This window comes from Peromyscus leucopus, chromosome 4 (genome assembly GCF_004664715.2).
Source record: "Peromyscus leucopus breed LL Stock chromosome 4, UCI_PerLeu_2.1, whole genome shotgun sequence".
NCBI classification, from domain to species: Eukaryota; Metazoa; Chordata; class Mammalia; order Rodentia; family Cricetidae; genus Peromyscus; species Peromyscus leucopus.
Window position 1 is genome coordinate 96,718,615 of NC_051066.1, and position 19,687 is coordinate 96,738,301.

The window sequence follows — 19,687 nt, forward strand, 5'->3', positions numbered from 1 at the left end:
CATGCTCAAAAGAACTGCTACCACTGATGTCATACAGTAAAGCACACCTGAAAACACCATTACATTCTATACACAAGGAAAACAAGAAGCATTACCTGGCTTCTACTCCAGGCCTGATTGGTGGCTTTCCTGGTGGTGGCCGAGGCAAGAACTGAGGTGAAGCTGAGCTATTAACTTGATCCGAGCTGACCCAGGAAACTGGCCTTGGAATCTTGCTCTTTCTAGACTGGGAGATGATGGGTGTCAGAAAGCCATCTTCAGCTGATCTACTCAGGTGGGAATCTACTGCCAGTCTGGAAAAGGGAGTGAAGACTTCTTCCTCAGAAAAGGGAACAGGAGCAGCAGCTAATTTCTCCTCTATCAGCTTATCAGAGGCACTTGAGAGGTCCCCCAGGAAAGACTTGAACTGCCTTTTTTCTACCAGAAGTTTGACTAGTTCTGGCTGATAGGCTTTCTTCTGTAGAAGCTTTTCTTTTGCAGAGACTGCAGAAGATGATTCAAAAGTTGAATCTATTTCCTGTGCTAAAACAGGGATCCGGCTGTGCCTGGTTACAAAGGATGACCGAAGCATGTCCTTCCGGGTGGGAGGACCATGCTCATTCTCTGAGACACAATGATATAGCTCTCCATTTCTAGGGACAACTTTCTCTCTCTTTCCCTCTTGGTGCAAAAAAGTAGAGAGGTCTCCCTGCTGTCCTGGCAAGTCTTCACTCTTCATGTCTGCATCCTTAAAGAGCTTTGTTTGCGGTACCGCCACCTGGCCAGTCTGCCCTTCAGCAGGTGGGTCAATGACTTGAGAAATTTCTGAAGTTCCAGTTGTCAAAAGCGTCAGTATCTCATGGTTTCTGTCTTGATTTGGCACCACACTAAAATTCTGTGTCTTTGACATATCAAGAGGTTCTGTGGTAGCTGACTGATCTCTTTCTGTAGTTACTAAATCTCCTGGGAAAGAGATTTCAACACAATGCTGCCCTTTACTTAACTTCTCATCTTCATTATCTGAGCCCAGAAGAATGCCTTTTTCCTCTGTTTCTCCAGGAAGATTTTCAAATTCTTTCATAACTAATCTATTATGGTCAGGAAAGTCTTTTGGTCCCAAGTCTTGAGATGTATCCCCGTCTCTCATATTGGGTAACATGTCATGACCAGTGTGATCTACCTGAAGTCCCAAATCCATTCTGCTTCCTCCACTAGGAAGTTCGCCCTCTGTTGCAACCAAGCAGGAGAAGTTCTCTCTGGGAGAATAAAGTTCCACAGTGGGTTCCAAGGGCTGAAGATCTTTCTTCTCTGGTTGTGGACCATAGTGAAAGCTTCCTGAAGTTGACTGTGTTGATGCCGCAGAAGGTCTAGGAATTGTAATCTGGAGAAGTGGGGAGAAAAATGTAAAACATCTAATTATGTGGGGTATCAATCAGCTGCATGGTTTGAGATACAATACTTCAGATTTCAATTTCTAAGAGTGACAAAGACGTTTACCAGGTCTTCCCAACTCATACTAAACGAGCAATTGTGAACAAAGATGAAGGCCATCCCAGTGGACCTCAAGGAGTTGCACAGAACGAATGATTCCCTAGAGGTTCTTTGTGCTTGCTCCTTTCACATGCTTATGCCCCAGAAGACTGATTTCAAAAGACAGCATGGCCCAGACTCCCTGCAAATGGGTGTCCTATGATAAGTTAAATTCTATTATCCCCACACTAAAGTCAGTTTTATGTGAATACAATTTAATATCTTTTTTTAAAGGCCTTTTTGGAGATATCGGATAAACTCAGATCACTTATTGAAGACTATTAAGTCCTAGGAAAACAAAACAAAAACACTTTGTGTCAGGAACATAATTAGGCTTACAGACATGTGAATCCTGCAGACCAATCTAGAGAGAAATCACCTGACTGATACATGAAGTAACTCCTAAATAGGACAGGCATGGTGGTATATAGCTGTAATCCCAGCATTTGGGTGGTTGAGGCTTGAGGAATTTGAGTTCCAGGTCAGCTTGATTTATGCTATAAAATTTTGTTAAAATACATAAAAATAAGGGCCGAGAGTCCTGAGGATGCTTCAGGTGAATCCAAGACAAGCTATTAGGGTTCAGAATTGCAGTAATCCTAGACCTATTGTGAACTTGAAGAAAGGCACTAAGTTCTACTTCAGGAGGTCACCTCCTACTTCCTAAATAATTAAACATCTTTTTAAATTATTCTAAGATACCGAGGTAGATGGCAACTTCCTAATACATGTTTTCATTACATTTATTTATTGTGTGTATGTGTGTGCATGCATGTTCACTTGCACCATAAAATATACGTGGAGACCAGAGGACCATCCACAGGAATAGATGTCAGTAGATCCACAGATGTCAGTTCTGTCCTATTATATGGGTCTGGGAACCAAATTCAGGTTTTCAGGCTTGGCAGCAAGCAACTTACTCACTAGACAATCTTGTCTGTCAGTCCTCGTGTGTGTGTGTGTGTGTGTGTGTGTGTGTGTGTGTGTGTGTGTGTGTGTGTTGGGGGGGTGCATGCTGTATGCATGTGTGTATGCACTTTAAACTTTATTACATCTATTTATTTATGAATGTATGTGTGTTAAGGTATGCATGCCATAGCTCAAATGTGAAGGTCAGAGGACAACCTTCCACTGTGTGGGTCCTAGGAATTAAACTCAGGTCATTCATCAAGATTGGTGGTATTTTCATCTGCTAAGCCATCTTGCTGGCCCTCTGTTATATTTTTATAATGATACTAAAATCTGAAATTCATAGTACTTCACTTTTTTAAAGTTACTTTTAAGATCCAAGAGTGGCAATAGTTAGAAAAGTAGTTGTAAAATGACATTAAATATTAAATAACAAGGGAGATGAACATCTACATTCACAATAAACCAAGAAGAGCCACCTCGTTAGTATGTGTAATTCCAATACTAGTCCAAAATGAATGAAACAATGTTTACAAGAGCAATGTTTCACTGGCCTTCTGGGATCGAAGCCAGAAGTAACTCCAATAGATCTGAGATTAACTCCTTTTGATTATCTTATGACCTCTGTGTGGGTGTGCATGTGTGATTAACAATCTTATATAAGGAAAATGTGTATGAACAGCCAGACAGAATTTCAGGCAATTACAACCAACTGTACATAACCTATTCTCATGTAACAGTCCCATAGCCTTTTACATTTTGTAAGATATTCAAACTCATTTTTACAAATTCTATGATACCCTGCTATTTTTGTTTCCCCAATTTTAGTTGAATTCCATTATTAATACAAGTTCCTAAATGAAGAAAAACAAAGACAGGACCTAGGTTTTAAAAGTCACACACACCACAGCCCGTTACTGACACAGCATGTGCTCTCAAAATCTGGGGAACTGAGTCTGCAAAAACACTGACGAGATGAAAAAAGAAAACCCAGGATCAAGAAGAGAAAACAAGGGTTTGGGGATTTAGCTTAGTGGTAGAGTGCTTGCCTAGCAAGCATAAGGCCCTGGGTTCGGTCCTCAGCTCTGGAAGAAAAAAAAGAAAAAAGAAAACAAATTCCAAGTGTAGCTGCAATACCTCCCTTGACCTTGAAGTTCAAAGCACGCTCGCTGCCTATGGACTAAACAGTAACCTCCCATAAGATGCCGTCTGCATCTTTCATACCTTGAACTTCTGTAATTCAAACCTGTTAAAGCATCACTTTTTTTCTCTCGAGACAAGATCATGCTCTGTAGCCCAGGCTGACCTTCAGTTCACAACCATTTTCCCGAATTAGTCTCTGGGATTCGAGGCATAAGCCACCATGCCCAGCGAAGTCAAGCACACAACTGTCACTTCTTTTCTTGTGCTTTGCTTAACATCATCCATGCCTTTCTGCACTTCCTAAATCACCGTGAGATTTCCGTTTCCTTCACGGTGTCATAGTTTTAGTAATGCCCAATATTATAGCCTACATACTAATGAGTACAGAAGTCTTATGATTTATTACAATCAAGGAAACCATCAAATGGAATTAGTTTACACAGTTCAGGAAGAATAGCATTAATTTTTAGTAATATCATGTTAAGAGTTGGCCACGCAGCAGATGACCATATGAATCAACTATCCTATCCATTTTAATTTATGAATCACACTTTTGTTTTTCTCTTGCTCAAGTATTAAAAAAAAAAAAAAAAAAAAAAACAACCTTGGGAAATTAAACACTTGCACCAAGTAGCCTGTTTGTGGTTTTGTTTTGTATAACATGGAAGGTATAATATCTATATGGACAAGGACAATTTAGAAGTAATACAAGTAGGAGAATAATGTATTGGTTGTGACACTGCCCAGAATTAATTAATTAAGACTTCCTGTCCTTTTAAAAATTTATGTTTTGGTGGGTGGTAGTGGCACACACCTTTAATCACAGCACAGAGATAGGCGTAATCTCTGAGTTTGAGACCAGCCTGGTCTATAGAGTGAGTTCCAGGACAGCCAAGACAGTCAGGACTACACAGAGAAATGCTGTCTCAAACAACAACAACAACAACAAAATTACATTTTGGGGGCTGGAGAGATGGCTCAGAGGTTAAAAGAGCTTATTGTTCTTGTAGAGAATCTGAATTCAGTTCCCAGCACCCACATGGCAGCTCATAGCTGTCTGTAACTCCAGTCCAAGGGATCTGACACCCTGTTCTGACCTCTATGGGTACCAGGCATGTTCATGAGGCACAGACATATATGCAGGCAAAACACTCATATACATGAATTTAAACAAAACAAAAAACAGTATAGGCTATGGGGGACGGGGGAGAGGGAGCACACATGCCTTTAATCCCAGCACTTGGGAAGAGGCAGATCTCTGGGAGTTCAAGTTTAAGACCAAGCCTGGTCTACATAGTGAGTTTCTCTGTAGCTAAGACTGGCTTGGACCATGCAGCAATGCTCCTTCCTTGGTTTCCTGAGTCCTGGGATGAGCTGAAGTCCTAAACACCCGGGGGGGAGGGGGGGGATCCTAAACAAAACAGACCTCAGGTTAGGTTAGACATCAACCCTTGAGCTAGTGTTCTCTGTGCCACAGACAACCTATAACATTGTACAAAGCAGTTCTGGAGGGCACAGGAGGGAAGATCCATTCAATGCCGACTGGAAAAGAAGTAGGAAGTCATTTATTCCCTATCTGGAGCATTGACAAATCCTTAGAGTGTTCAGAAAGCGAAATGTCATTGGTATCTTTTCCAAGTGTTTTAGAACTGGAATATCAAAAGGTGTACCTGCCCCCGGGTCAGAACCTGAGCGCTTGTAGGGGCCTGAAGCTGTGCAGGCATCCTTACTGCCTAAGGCTGGCTTTTCTGGCATTCCTCCTGCTTAAAGCCACTGCTTACCTCGAAAAGGCAACTGTTCTCAACAATGGCATGCTCAGGGCTGAGAGCTGGCAGTACTGTTCCTCCAAAAGGTTTCTTTTTAGAAAACTTGGTACAAATGCCTTCAAACACTTGAAAATGAAGTTCATTCTACCCCAGACTTATAAAAGTAGAGTTCTGAAAGCCAGGCTTGAGATTATACATTTTACATAGTGGCTGTCTCACAATTAAGAAAAACGTAAAACATGAGAAATTTCTGAGTAGAGATTTCAAAAAAAAAAGCTCAGACTTGTTAACAAATATATAAAGAACAAATTACAACACAGGCCTTTCTTAGCAGATGTATAATGAAATTCTTCAAAATGGTAATTTTATAATAATTTGTGTACATACACACATAAATAGGCAGAACTTATAGTCTAATTATAAATGTTGCAAAATTAGGTTATAATGATAGTTCATGTATTAAGTTTGATATAACAAAGAAAAGCTCACTTACATTATTATTTTCTTTTTTCCCCCCAGACAGGGTCTCATTATGTACCCCCAGCTGTCCTGAAGCTCACTCTGTAGACCAGGATGGCCTTGAACTCACAGAGATCCGCCTGCCTCTGCCTCCCAAGGGCTGGGTTAACCAGGCATGCCTACCACTCCTGGCTTTATTTTTTCCTTACTGCAGGGTGACTATGAATTTAGTCTAAACACTATTGTTTACATGTACCTACTTGCTAAACTTAAGCCTCTAATTCTTACACAACCTTAACTGATCAACTAATCTACCTTCTCTTTTCTGCTTTTGTTTATTAATTTATTTAGATACAGGGTCTCACGGTATCTCAGACTAGCCTTGAATTTACAGTGGTCCCCTTTACATAGCTTCCTAAATTCTGGGATTATAGCTGTGAACCACCATGTCAGTGTGTGTGTGAGAATGTGCTTGTATGTGGGGGGACACCTGTTTTTTGAGACAGATCTCTCACTAGATCTGGAACTCAGTGATTTGGCTAGGCTGGCTGGCCAGCAAGCTCTAGAGATTCATTTATCTTTGTCCCGGCCCCCGGCCCCCCACTCTGACTCAGTGCTGGAGTCACAGATGTGTACTGTCATGCCTGGGTTTTATGTGGGTACTGAGTATCTGAACTCAGGTCCTCACGTAGGCACAGCAAATGATTTACTGACTGACTGAGCCCACTTCCTAGCCCCAATCTTCTCTCTTTTTGGTTTGGTTTTTTTTATGTTGTTGTTATTTTGAGACAAGGTCTCACTATGTATCCCTGGCTGTCCTGGAACTTGGTATGTAAAAGAAGCTGGCCTCAAACTCACAGAGATCCACTTACCTCAATCTCCTGAGTCCTGGGATTGAAGGTGTGTGTAGCCACACCCAGCTCAGGCTTTTCTTAATAGCACCTTGAGCGGACAACACAAAATGGTAACAAAAAAGCGTTTCTTACCGCAGTCAGGGGGCCTTCTGCTTGCGCCTCCATTGGACTTGTGGGCGTCACTGTGATGAACTGACTGGCAGCTCCAGCCTGGAGGTCCAGCCTGTCTGTGTACTGTTCTGAAGCAGCAGTGGCAGGGCATTCCGCAGAAAGTGCTAAGACCACACCTGAGGTTTCCTTTAAGTGATGGTTGTTGGTCCAAGGACCTACTTGGATCTTTTCATCTTGAGCTGACCCTTCAAGGACCTGAAGCACTTCAGGCTCCTCATCTGAAGGGCTTCCAGTTGTTTTATGGCCTAACACCTCATTTGTCCTAAAATCCTGAAGGTCTTGCTCTTTGTCCACAATCACCCATTCTTTGGAATCAACCTCCTGCTTGCAAGAGCTTAAGTTAACCGCTATAAATCCATTGCTGCCGCCACCATCTGCCTGCTCTGGAGTGTTGGCAGAGGCAGGCTTGGAGGCATCAGGAAGGTATTCTTCATCATAGTGCCAGATGTGGTCAGTGCGGGACACAACAGGAACACAAGGCTTATGAGGCAGAGCAGGGAGAACAGATTCCTTTCCTGCACTGGACTCTTTCTGCATTTTCTCCATGCTTAAGGAAACAGAAAGAAGTTATTCAGTTGTCCTTAGAGAAACATTTATTATATACTGATAAACTCTATGTTGGAACAACCATTCTTTTTTTTTTGGGGGGGGGGGGTTCGAGACAGGGTTTCTCTGTGTAGCTTTGTGCCTTCCCTGGAACTCACTCTGTAGACCAGGCTGGCCTGGAACTCACAGAGATCCACCTGCCTCTGCCTCCCAAGTGTTGGGATTAAAGGCATGCGCCACCACTGCCCAGCTGTGGAACAACCATTCTTACGAAAGTGTGATCAGTACGTAGGAAAAAACAAAGGAAAGTTCACGGGGTCGATGGCGTTTTTTCTTGCCATTCCTGTTCTTCCCCACCACTGTCCACTTTCAAAGTCTCTTTTGTCACTTGATGTCCTTGCCAAACTAAGTTTTTATCCCTATTGCTCTCTTACATCTAGTTCTCATCTTAACTGTAATTCAAAATGGCTAAAGCATGGTTCAAGTCTCATCCATCCTTTTGATTGTATCTGGGTATGTAATAATGGATGACCTTGCATTTCTGATCATTCTGCCTCTAGCTTCCTAGAACTGAGATTACAGACATGTACTACAACACAAACTTTTATGTCTTTCTGGGGACTGAACATAGGGCCTCATATATGCTAGGCAGGCACTCTACAATTGAATTAGACTCTCAGCCCAAATCCATAGCCACTCTTAACCTAACATTTCATTGCCAACAGTCCCAGAGTTGGGACTATAGTGTTTACCACCACATACATCTTAATTATCTTGAAGCCTTTTTATTAATTGTAAATATACCTCAAATCTTACATTTTTATTTCCATTTTGTTACCAAAATTTGTTATATGGAGAATGTGCCTAAGTGATCAAAAGCAACAATCATTACAGTACTTACATTCAGACCTCTAAAGTTTAGCTTTTCTTCTTCCTTGGAAGGTGGGAGAGCTGCCACAGGGCACGGGGTGCCACAGGGCACAGTGGCAAACTTCCTATGTATTTTCCCACTCATCTTCTGTGTGTCCCCTCATTCCTGCCTACTGTGGCCTTTACTGTGCCCTTTCTGCCTCTACACTGTTGCCTCAAAGAGTTCACTTTCTAACAAGGTCAAGGAAAATATGTTCATTTTATTACTATACCTGGTTTTAGGAATTTAGCACTCTCAAAGACTTTGCTATAGAATCTGTAATGCTGAGACTTCACTAAGAATGATGATGATCTATAACTATGATATGAACAAATGGAAGCTTAACAGAGTCAGTGTTATAAAAACACAAGAATTTATGTGAAAGAATTTATACAATGGATATAAAATATAATAGAAAAAAAGATACATTACATACCAGGTCTCAAGAAACTTGTCAGTATCTGGCTTTGGCTCTAGTGTCAGACGTTTTTCTAGCTCAAAGCTATGAATCGAACGTAACTTCCTTACTAAGGGAACATCCCTGTCTGGCTGAGTTATCTCTGATCTGACACGAATTGGTGAGCCCAGGCTTGGAGCATTGAGAATGCCATTTACTTGACCATGGCTATTTTCTTCTTCAGTAGCAGCCTAGAAAAAAAAAATACAAAATAGAATCATGAAAAATTCTCCAAATATTATACATGGGAGAAATCACTGGAGTCTTTGAAATAATATCAACAAATGATTACATGTATTTTCAGAAAATTAAAAAAATGTTTTGTTTGTTTTTCTGAGACAGAGTTTCTCAGTGTAGTCCTGGCTATTCTGGAACTCATTCTGTAGACGAGGCTGGCCTTGAACTCATAGAGATCCACCTGCCTCTGCCTCCTGAGTGCTGAGATTAAAGGCATACACCATCACCGCCAGGCTCTAAAGTGCTTTTTTAATTTTAACTTTAAAGATTATATTTATGAAAAAAATTATATTTATGTATTTGCTTATTTACTTACTGTATATATGTGTGTATGTGTTGTGGAATATTTGTCTACACTGCAAAGATGTGTCTTTGCCAAGACACCTTCTGATTAATTTAATAAAGAGCTGAATAGCCAATAGCAAGGCAGGAGATATAGGCAGGATTTCCAGAGACAGAGAGGAAGAGGAGATGAATTGAGGCATGCAGGAGACGACATGGAGACGTGGGGAGAATAAAAGAAAGGTAAAACGTCACAGAGTAAAATGCAGATTAATATAAGCAGGTTAATTTAAGTTATAAGAGCTAGTTAGAAACAAACCTAAGCTAGGGCTGAGCTTTCATAATTAATAAAAAAAATCTCCCTGTTGTTATTTGGGAACTGGCTGGTGGGACAGAGAAAGAATACTACATGTGTGCCCTTACCACATGTGAGTATGGCGGTCAGAGGACAACTGTGTGAGCCTACTCTCTCCTTCCATGTCAATTGCCAGGCTAGGTGACAAGCACCTATACCTCCAGACTCAACTCACCAGCTCAGAAAACTAAGGAATTTTGACCTTGTGGTTGGAGAAATGGCTAAGCAGTTAAGAGCATCTATTGTTGCTGTAGAGGACTGCGATTTGAGTTCCAGCACCCACATTGGGTGACTCACAACCACTTGTAATTCCAACTCCAGAGGATCTGAAGCCAGAACTACATGAAAAAAAGTTGTGTTGTTTACAAGGCACCTGTTTTATGATCTTTTTTATTATAGCAGCCCAAACATACTAACAATATATCCTTAAGAATTTTTTTCTTTTTTCAAAAGGTAACATTTCACTTAAAAAAATAAAAGATTATTACTTTTATTTCAAATTGCATGCCCATGTATGCACACTGAGTGTAGATGCCCTCAGAGTCCAAAGGCATCAGATCTCCTGGAGCTGGGGTTAAAGGTAGTTGAGAGCCAACAGACATAGATGTTATGAACTGAACTCAGGTCCTTTTCATCAGCAGTACATGCTCTTAATTGCTGACCCATCTCTCCAGCACCTCGTTAAGACAATCTTTTCGTTAGCAATATAAAGAACCAGGTTTGTGATATTTTCATACATATGTATCATTATACTTTGTTCTCATTTTTAATCCCCATGCCACCCTCCCCTCTTAAATTTTTAAAGTTATATAACTTAATAAAGGTACAAAGATGGGACAAATGTCTCAGAATTGATCACAGATCATCTTGGAAGGATATAGTAAAGGGACTCCAGCCAGCCCGAGCATGGCAAACATAGATCCCTTATTTAGCCACTTCCTCCTCCTGAGGCTGACTACCAAGGTTCAGCTATCAAAATATTGAAGTCCAGCAATCAAAAGCCCCCTTTGGCTGCCCTAATTAACATGTCCAATCAAAATTAAGCACGTGGCTTCCCCTTTTGCCTTTATAAACCACCATTTGCCTATGGGTCAAGTCTGTCTCCTCTCCGTCCAGATGCAGTCCTTGGTTGCCTCACCCAACCCCAGCAAATACCCCCTTCCTTCTCTCTTGTTCTTTCCCCTTCTCCCTCATCCTCCACGTCCTGTTTTTGTCTCTTATTCCATGTCCTTTGTCCTTCTTGGGCAAATAAATCTCTTTTGTGCTGAGAACTTGGTTGTGGGGTATCCTGAGCTGATACCAATCCTTACATATAGTCCCATTCATAAAGAATAACTAGCCAACTTTCTACCAACTACATTTGTAAGCCTGAGCCCTAAGCTTCAACCTCCTTCTCAACTCAACTCTTTTTGTAGTTGTTTTTCTGTTTTGTTTTGTTTGTTTGTTTTGAGACAGGGTCTCGTTGTGTAACTGTGGCTGGTCTGAAACTTAGTATATAGATCAGAATGGCCTCAAATTCACATAGATCTGCCTGCCTCTACCTCCCACCTGCTAGGATTAAAGCATCTGGCCCAATTTTTTAAAAAACACTTCAACAGCACATAACACCAACTACTATTGTACCGAACGGCCTTTTCAGCATTATCTTCATATTCAAAACGGGAAAGAACGAATGAACGAGTGAGAGCCAAGGAAAGTCTGGGGTAATCTGCCAGAGACAGTTACCAATCCTCACTCCTCTTCCCATACTCACAAGTCCACCTTGCCTACAACTCTAAGAAAGTCTTTCATTTATCATCCACTTTATCAGTTCATGATCAAATGTGATCTGTGATCTCACTCCCTGGCTGTTGGCCTCTTCACCTCATTAGAGACAGCTCCCCAGGCTGTGCACAGAGCTCCACTGATCAGTCAAGAAAGGGTACAGAGCTCTGTCACATTATTTGGAAAGATGATCAGCTTTTGTTCTGCAGATATTTCTTTTCTGTTTGTTTTTCATGTCTTCCCTCCTTCCTCCCTTCTTCCGTACTTTTACAGCGAGGGCAGAGATGGATCCCTCAGGCATGCTAGGCAAGTGCTCTACCATGAAGTCATACTCCCACTCCTAATCATTTTAAATATCTTCATCTTTTCCATAAAACACAATGAATATTAATACTTGGTATCTAAACCTGAGCACTTTGGAACACATTAGCTAAAATATCACAATTTCAAATAATTAAAGTAATTAGCAAGGGGGCTGGAGAGATGGCTCAGTGGTTAAGAGTATTTGCTGCTCTTTCCAAGGACCTGAGTTAAGTTCCCAGCACTCACATGGCGGCTCACAACCATCCATAACCCCAGTTCCAGGGGCCTAATGCCTTCTTCTGACCTCCAGACCCACATGTGGTACAAATACATACATACATGTAGGCAAAACAGTTATATACATGAGAAATAAATCTTAAAAAATTTAAATAAAATAATCAGCAATACTTTGTTCTATTTTACACTCAAAATTGAGAATCATAAACTGGTGGGATTATTTAGTGGATAAAGCTTCTTGCCACCAACCTTGAAGAGCTGTTTTCTTTGTTTTTTTAATGAAAATATAATTACGTTTGCTCCCTTCCCTCTCCTCCCTCCAACCTTCCCCAAGCACCCTTGCTCCCTCAGCTCTCAAATTCATGGCCTCCATTTCTTTACCTGTCTTTACATATGTATGTATATATCTTCCTAAGTACCTAAACCAACCTGTTCCGTCCATATGATGTTACCTGTATGTATATGACTTCAGGGTTGAGTACCTGGTACTAGATAACCAGTCTGGGGGCTCTTCCCTGGTGCAACTATGGAATGCTGAGATGGAGGTGACCAGGTTTGATCTCCAGGACTAACATGGTAGAGAGAACAACCCCTGTAGGTTGACCTTTGCATGTGCGCTTGCGCGCTCTCTCTCTCTCTCTCTCTCTCTCTCTCTCTCTCTCTCTCTCTCTCTCTCTCTCTCTCGATAGCCCTCCCTATGCAAGAAATTCGCACCTTACAAATTCCAAGCTTTATCTTATTCTTGTTGATGTCCATCTCTTCCCAGACGTCCTTCTCCTGAGGGCGAGTGTGCCCCAGAGACCCAGGCAATCTATCTGGGGACACACCAACAGGGACACCATTCTCCCCATCGCTAAGCTGCTCATCTGGAAACACTTCATCTGTATTTTCTCGGAGCAAGTCTCCTGGGATAGGAGTGGCATTTGCAATTCTGAAAAGAGACGGAAGGAAAACAGGAAACTTCAAAAGACCAGAATCAAAAGTTAACATGAAATAGACTGCTCTACATTTTGTCTCTGGATTTAAGTTTATACATAATTAAGAAATAAACAAAACCTAAAGCTTTTTTTTTTTCTTTTTGGTTTTTGGAGACAAGGTTTCACCGTGTAGCAGTGGCTATCCTGGAACTCACTCTGTAGCCCAGGCTGGCCTTGAACTCCCAGAGATCCTCCTGCCTCTGCCTCCTGAGTGCTGGGATTAAAAGTGTGCTCCACCCCCGCCCTGCTGACAATCACTTTAAAAGTCAGAAACATGCTGGGGGATGGTGGCCAGCGGCGGCAGTTAATCCAAGCACTCAGGAGGCAGAGCCAGTTGGATCTCTGTGAGTTCAAGGCCAGTCTGGTCTATAGATTCAGGACAGGCACCAAAACTACACAGAGAAACTCTATCTTGAAAAAAAAAAAGTCAGAAACATCTATTCACTTTCCATGACACTTTCATCAATAAAATAAAAATTTCTATTCTTTAACATTTTTGTAAATAATAAAAGCAATTATACATAGGGAAATACTAAGGGCTATAAAAAATAAATGTGGTTTAGATGATTTTTTTAGTATGAAATGTGTACTACTGTTTCTTTTATTTTTAATATTTATTAAAATAAGCCTTTTTAGCCAGGCAGTGGTGGCGTACGCCTTTAATCCCAGCACTTAGGAGGCAGAGCCAGGCGGATCTCTGTGAGTTTGAGGCCAGCCTGGTCTACAGAGCTAGATCCAGAAAAGGCACAAAGCTACACAGAGAAACCCTGTCTTGAAAAACAAAAACAAAAACAACAACAACAAAAAGCCTTTTTCCATTCAGTATATTTTGATCATGTTTTTCACTCCTTCCTACCCAACCAATTTTATGTCCTTTCTCTCTCTCTTTAAAACAAACAAATGAACAAACAACAAAAAGAAAAACCCAAAACCAAACAAAAAAACCCACAAAAACACAAAAATCAAAACCAAGCAGCAAAAGAGCAATAAAACAAAACAAAAAAGAAAAAAATTACCAAAAGTGAAACAAAACAATGTCTGCTTTTTCATTACAGAGTTCACGAAGTTCCTACCATGCCCAAGGTGCCAGGCAAAACAAAGGAGAAAATCAGAAAGTCTGAAATTACAGAATTCATACAGATCTACATAAGGAGAATAAAAAAAATATTTATAGGTATTTGTCTATATATTTCTTTCTTCCTTTCTTTCATTTGAGAGAAGATTTTACTATTATCCCACACTGGCATTGAGTACGGCATCTTCCTAAATCCTGGGATTACAGGAGTACACCATCATGCTTGGCTATACAGATTTCTTTTGAATGAATTCCAGGTCCTGTTTTATATAGTTGTCATCACTCAGCTTACTGGTCCAGGAGAGGCTTTTAGTTCTTAGCCATCACTAACTTAAAAGGCCTCTGGGAACTGTGTGCTCCATAAACACTAGTGCTGTTGTTGTTTCTATAATTTATTTTTTTGGCCTGCATATATATCTATGTGAGGGTGTCAGATCCCCTGGAACTGGAGTTACAGACAGTTGTGAGCGTATATTTGGGTGCTGGGAATTGAATTCGGGTCCTCTGGAAGAACAGCCAGTGCTCTTAACCGCTGAGGTATCTCTCTAGCCTCATACTAGTGTTTTTAAAAAATGTTTCTGGCTGAGCACCATATTTAGCATACAAAGAAATTTCTAACAAGTAACCTGGAATGTCTGAACATAGGAAGACAGCCCTCAACAGATTGTGTTGACATACGCCATTACTGTGAGCAGCCATACCCTGGCCAGGCATGGTGGTGCACACCTTTAGTCCCTACACTTGGGAGGCAGAGGCAAGCAGATCTCTGGGAGGTCAACAGAGTGAGTTCCATGACAGCCAGGGCTACACAGTGGGACCCTGTCCCCAAAATACCCCCGCAGAAAAAAAAACAAAACCACAACAAAAAAACTAAAGGTCCAATATGTATGCTAACATGAATGTTCTAAGAACACTTCATTTCCTTCTGAAACCACCAATGGTTTCCAAAGGTCTTGTTCTGATTTTTTGCCCTTTGCTACTATCTCTGCCTAAGTTGGTCAATTTTAAGTTATCTCTTTATCAATACTGTAGATAAACAACCTAAAAAGTTGATTCTTCACTGAGCATGGTTCTCACAAAAAACCTTGCAGCCCAGTAAAGCGGTTCCTGTACTTTAGACTCAGGGAATAGTAAAAGGTGGTTTGGCCTGGAACTGTCCAAATGTACAAAGTATTAAAGATCAGAAATAAACTGAGTACTGAGAGATTTTTCAGATATGAGTTCAATATAATTTACTTATACAAGGAAAGTATACCTGGAAGGCTACTGACTATCCTTTCTTCATGTTTTGATCCCTTAATGTTCCAAATCTTTTCCCCTTCTGCCCATCAGTCTTCTCTACAGTGATTCCATTTCCTATTTCCTTTTTCTACTCCTTGGGAAATATACTACATCTGTACCTACAAAATTACTTTATTTTCACTCAATCCTTTTTGGGTTTTTTTTTTTTTTTTTTTTTTTTTTTTTTTGGTTTTTCAAGACAGGGTTTCTCTATGTAGCTTTGCGCCTTTCCTGGGACTCACTTGGTAGCCCAGGCTGGCCTCGAACTCACAGAGATTCGCCTGGCTCTGCCTCCCGAGTGCTGGGATTAAAGGCGTGTACCACCACCACCACCACCACCACCACCACCACCACCACCACCACCACCCAGCATTTTCACTCAATCCTAATCTTCCTTATCTGTTACACAATATCATGTATTTCAAGGAACTCATTGCCATCTCCATACAGGCTCTCTTCCACATGACTCAGGCTTCTCCTTTGTATTTATTCCTTATTTTTTATTCTTTCCATATCATTTTTTCCCTTTTCCCAAACTCTCTTAATCAAGAGTTTGACAAGAGAGAAACAATTCCTCACCAAGAAAATTATGGCATGTTCAGGGGTATGAAGGCAAAAGGGGAGGGTGGGGGGTTAGCTCAGCTGGTAGAGCACTTGGCCAGCACACACCAAAGCTCTGGGTTTACCCTGAAAACCTATGGAAAAAAGGGCGGGGGGATCAAAAGAAAAAAATTAAGAAAAGAGAGAAAGTAGGGCTGGATGGCTCAAAGGTTAAGAGCACTTGCTGATCTTGCTGAAGACCCAGGTTTGGTTCCCAGCACCCACAAATAACTCCAGTTCCAGCAGATATCACATCCTCTTCTAAACTCTGTGGGCACCAGGCCATGGAGTCTAGAACATGTAAGGCAAACACTCATGAAATAGTAATAAATCTTAAAAAAAAAAAAAAAAAAAGGAATAAGGAAGGTAGTGACCAGTCAGTATGAGGTTATCATTAGCACATGGTCTATCCGATGGAAAACATAAAGTAGCATCGTGGCACACACTTAGAATTCCAGACTCAAGAGGCTGAGGTAGGAAGATCCACAAGTTCAAAACCAGTCTAGGCTACATAGTGAATTCAAAGCCAGATGGAATGCATAGTGAAACCCTGCCTTAAAAAAAAAAAAAAAAAAAAAAAAAAAACTCATCAAGCTTGGCGGTGGTGATGCGCACCTTTAATCCCAGCACTCAGGAGGCAGAGGCAGGGGGATCTCTGTGAGTTTGAGGCCAGCCTGGTCTACAAAGTAAGTTCCAGGACAGCCAGGACTGCACAGAGAAACTCTGTCTCAAAAAACCAAAACCCCAAAACAAACAAAAACTTAAAAGAGAAAAACATTAAAACATGGAACTAGGGGCTGGAAAGATGGCTCAGCAGTTAAGAGCACTTGTTTTTACAGAGGATCTGGGTTTGGCTCCTGGCGTCCATATGGTAGCTTAAAAATGTTTATAATTCTAGTTCCAGGTAATCTGACACCATCTTCTGACTTCTGTGGATACTCAGCATATATCATACATACATACACACACACACCTCTATCTATCTATCTATCTATCTATCTATCTATCTATCTATCTATCTATCTATCTACACACACCCCTATCTATCTATCTATCTATCTATCTATCTATCTATCTATCTATCTATCTATCTATCTATCTATCTATCTATCTACACACACCTCTATCTATCTATCTATCTATCTATCTATCTATACACACCTCTATCTATCTATCTATCTATCTATCTATCTATCTATCTATCTATCTATCTGAGAGAGAGAGAGAGAGAGAGAGAGAGAGAGAGAGAGAGAGAGAGAACCAGTACACACAAAAATAAACATTAAAAAAAACCCCACACAAATGGAAATAGCTGGGCATGATGGGGCACACCAGTAATTCTGGATTCAGGAGGCTGAGGACAGAAGGATTACAAGTTCAAGGTCAGGGTCAGCTTGGTTATACAGCAAGACTCCTTAAATAAATAAGTAAATAAACCCAGGAAATAAATAAGAAGAAAAAAGAATCTAGATGGAAATATACTATACCACTTCCTAACATTCTATATAAGTTAAAGTACTTTCATAAGAAAAATATGCCTACATATTTTGTTCCCATGGAGTTTAAACACAGTGCAGTTAGAAATAATTTTGATTATGCTGTGTCGTGGTGGTGCACACCTTTAATGCAGCATTTGGGAGGCAGAAGCAGGCGGATTTTTGAGTTCCAGGACAGCCTGGTCTACAGAATGAGTTCCAGGACAGCCAGGGCTACACAGACAGAAACCCTGTCTAAAAAATAAACAACAAAAAAAACAAAAAACAAAAAAAAACAAGAATAATTATGACTTATTCTTTCAAGTTCCCATATATATTCTTTAGAAATACAAGTAATGTTCCTCTATTCTGAAGAAAACCCACTGTACCTCTGGTATCAACAAGTCACATTAGCTCTAAGCTCCCATTTCACAGAATGAACCATTAGTATTTTCTGAATTAAATAATTCCAAAAGCCTAGTAAAAAAGATTTAACTCAGGGAAGTGCTCAAGGCTTTCCCACATGCCTTAGCACTTCACAATCTGAGGGGCTCAGGGTGGACTAACGGGAAATCCTGCATTCAGAAAAAGCACCACTCACTGAACTGTGTAGGACATACCCAATCGCAGCAGGGGTCAGGCGGGTGTGCAGCTGAGGGGTGGCAGAGGTGGTGGTGGTGGTTAGGGAGCCGTCCGTTCCACTCTTCTCCCAGTCAAAAGGGTCACTCTCAATCACGCCAAAGGTCTTGATGCTCTCGTCAAACACGGAGGTAAGAAGCTAAACCACAGAAGGAACCCGAGTGAGCCAACAGGAACAGACTTAACGTTCTTCTATAGAGAAAGCACACCAGACCCACACAAAGGATTATAATACGATTTCCTTCAAAATCCATGGTTCAAGGAAGGAAACCAACTGGGACTATGTGGATGACAATAAGAAATTAATGTTAATTAATTAACTAATGTTGATTGTGGCACCAGTATATAGCTGTATGAAACATCTTGTTTATAGAATATATTATATATTCTATAGAACATATATAATGTATATTGTATATAATGTATATATGTTCTATAGAATATACAATATATTCTATAGAATATAGATATATTGGGCTGGAGAGATGGCTCAGAGGTTAAGAGCACTGGTTGCTCTTCCAGAGGTCTGAGTTCAATTCCCAGCAACCACAATGGGGTTCACAACCACCTGTAGTGAGATCTGGTGCCCTCTTCTAGCCTGCAGGGATACATGCAGACAGACCAGTGTGTATATAATAAATAAATAAAATCTTAAAAAAAAATAAGAAGATACATTATACAGCATTTCATTTATAATCTACTCTCAGACAGCTTGGTAAAAAGAAGTATGTACCGTGATTATACACAGCCATATATATTCAGGTGAACCACTCATTTGGCTATGTATCTATCTATAAAGAAGACTTTTTTTAAAAAAAAGATTTATTTATTTATCATGTATACAGCATTCTGCCTGATGTATGCCTGCATGTCAGAAGACACCAGATCTATTATAGGTGGTTGTGAGCCACCATGTGGTTGCTGGGAATTGAACTCAGGTCCTCTGGAAGAGCAGCCAGAGCTCTTAACCTCTGAGCCATCTCTCCAGCGCTAAAGAGGACATTTTTGTCTGGCTGAACCTAAATAAGTAAGCAGTAGTTATTGCTGGGATGTCCAAAAAAGAATCATAAAGAAAGTCCTGTGCTGGGTGGCGGTGGCGCACGCCTTTAAATCCCAGCACTCAGGAGGCAGAATCAGGTGGATCTCTGTGAGTTCGAGGCCAGCCTGGTCTATAGAGCAAGATCCTGGACAGGCACCAAACTACATGGAGAAACCCTGTCTCCAAGAACCAAAAGAAAAAAGAAAAAAAGAAAAAAAAAGTCTTTGTGCATTCTTTGTGCGTGTGTTTATGTCCTTTTTAAAATGTCTCTTTTATGTATATGTGTTTATATATAAAAATAGTCAAATTTATCCTTTTAGTTTGATTTGTTGCATATACAATTACCCACACCACTTGTCCATATGCACCATTTTCAATTTCATGAGTACAGCTTCATTCTCTAATCATTTCTCTTACTTTGCAAGTATCCTGACCTTTGAGATTCATTTTTACAGTTCCTGCTCCAGACCTGAAACCAGCACTTCTCATTGGAGCATTTTGCCCATACCTTTGAAGTTTAAAAAGATAAGTCTGGCTATTAAGAGCACAGCAGATGCCAGAGACCGGGATGATAAAAGGTGGTAAGAACCAGCTAGGAGGCTACTTGTCCGTTAAACCATCATGGTTACAGTAGACATGATAAGTGATACGGATATGATCTGGAAAAGAGCTCAAAGACCCTGTTGACAAAGCTGATGA

The 19,687-nt window shown here is 40.7% G+C and overlaps 1 protein-coding gene and 1 long non-coding RNA gene across 6 annotated transcripts in view; one reads left to right on the top strand and one right to left on the bottom strand.

Annotated features, from left to right (window-relative positions):
* The window catches only part of LOC119087881, a 35,644-nt gene that overhangs the window by 12,507 nt on the left and 3,450 nt on the right, over nucleotides 1-19,687 (top strand). The window contains exon 2 of the long non-coding RNA XR_005091391.1: nucleotides 13,935-14,053. This is a non-coding gene — a long non-coding RNA (uncharacterized LOC119087881). The remainder of the gene's footprint in view (nucleotides 1-13,934; nucleotides 14,054-19,687) is intronic.
* Nucleotides 1-19,687, bottom strand: part of Ttbk2 (tau tubulin kinase 2) — a 116,139-nt gene that overhangs the window by 5,841 nt on the left and 90,611 nt on the right. For all 5 annotated transcript variants that reach the window (XM_037205149.1, XM_028878674.2, XM_028878673.2 and 2 more), the window contains 5 exons: nucleotides 17,931-18,088; nucleotides 12,617-12,833; nucleotides 8,704-8,915; nucleotides 6,773-7,358; nucleotides 96-1,360 (listed from right to left, as the gene is read on the bottom strand). In XM_037205149.1, coding sequence (XP_037061044.1) covers nucleotides 96-1,360; nucleotides 6,773-7,358; nucleotides 8,704-8,915; nucleotides 12,617-12,833; nucleotides 17,931-18,088 — 2,438 coding nt within the window. The remainder of the gene's footprint in view (nucleotides 1-95; nucleotides 1,361-6,772; nucleotides 7,359-8,703; nucleotides 8,916-12,616; nucleotides 12,834-17,930; nucleotides 18,089-19,687) is intronic.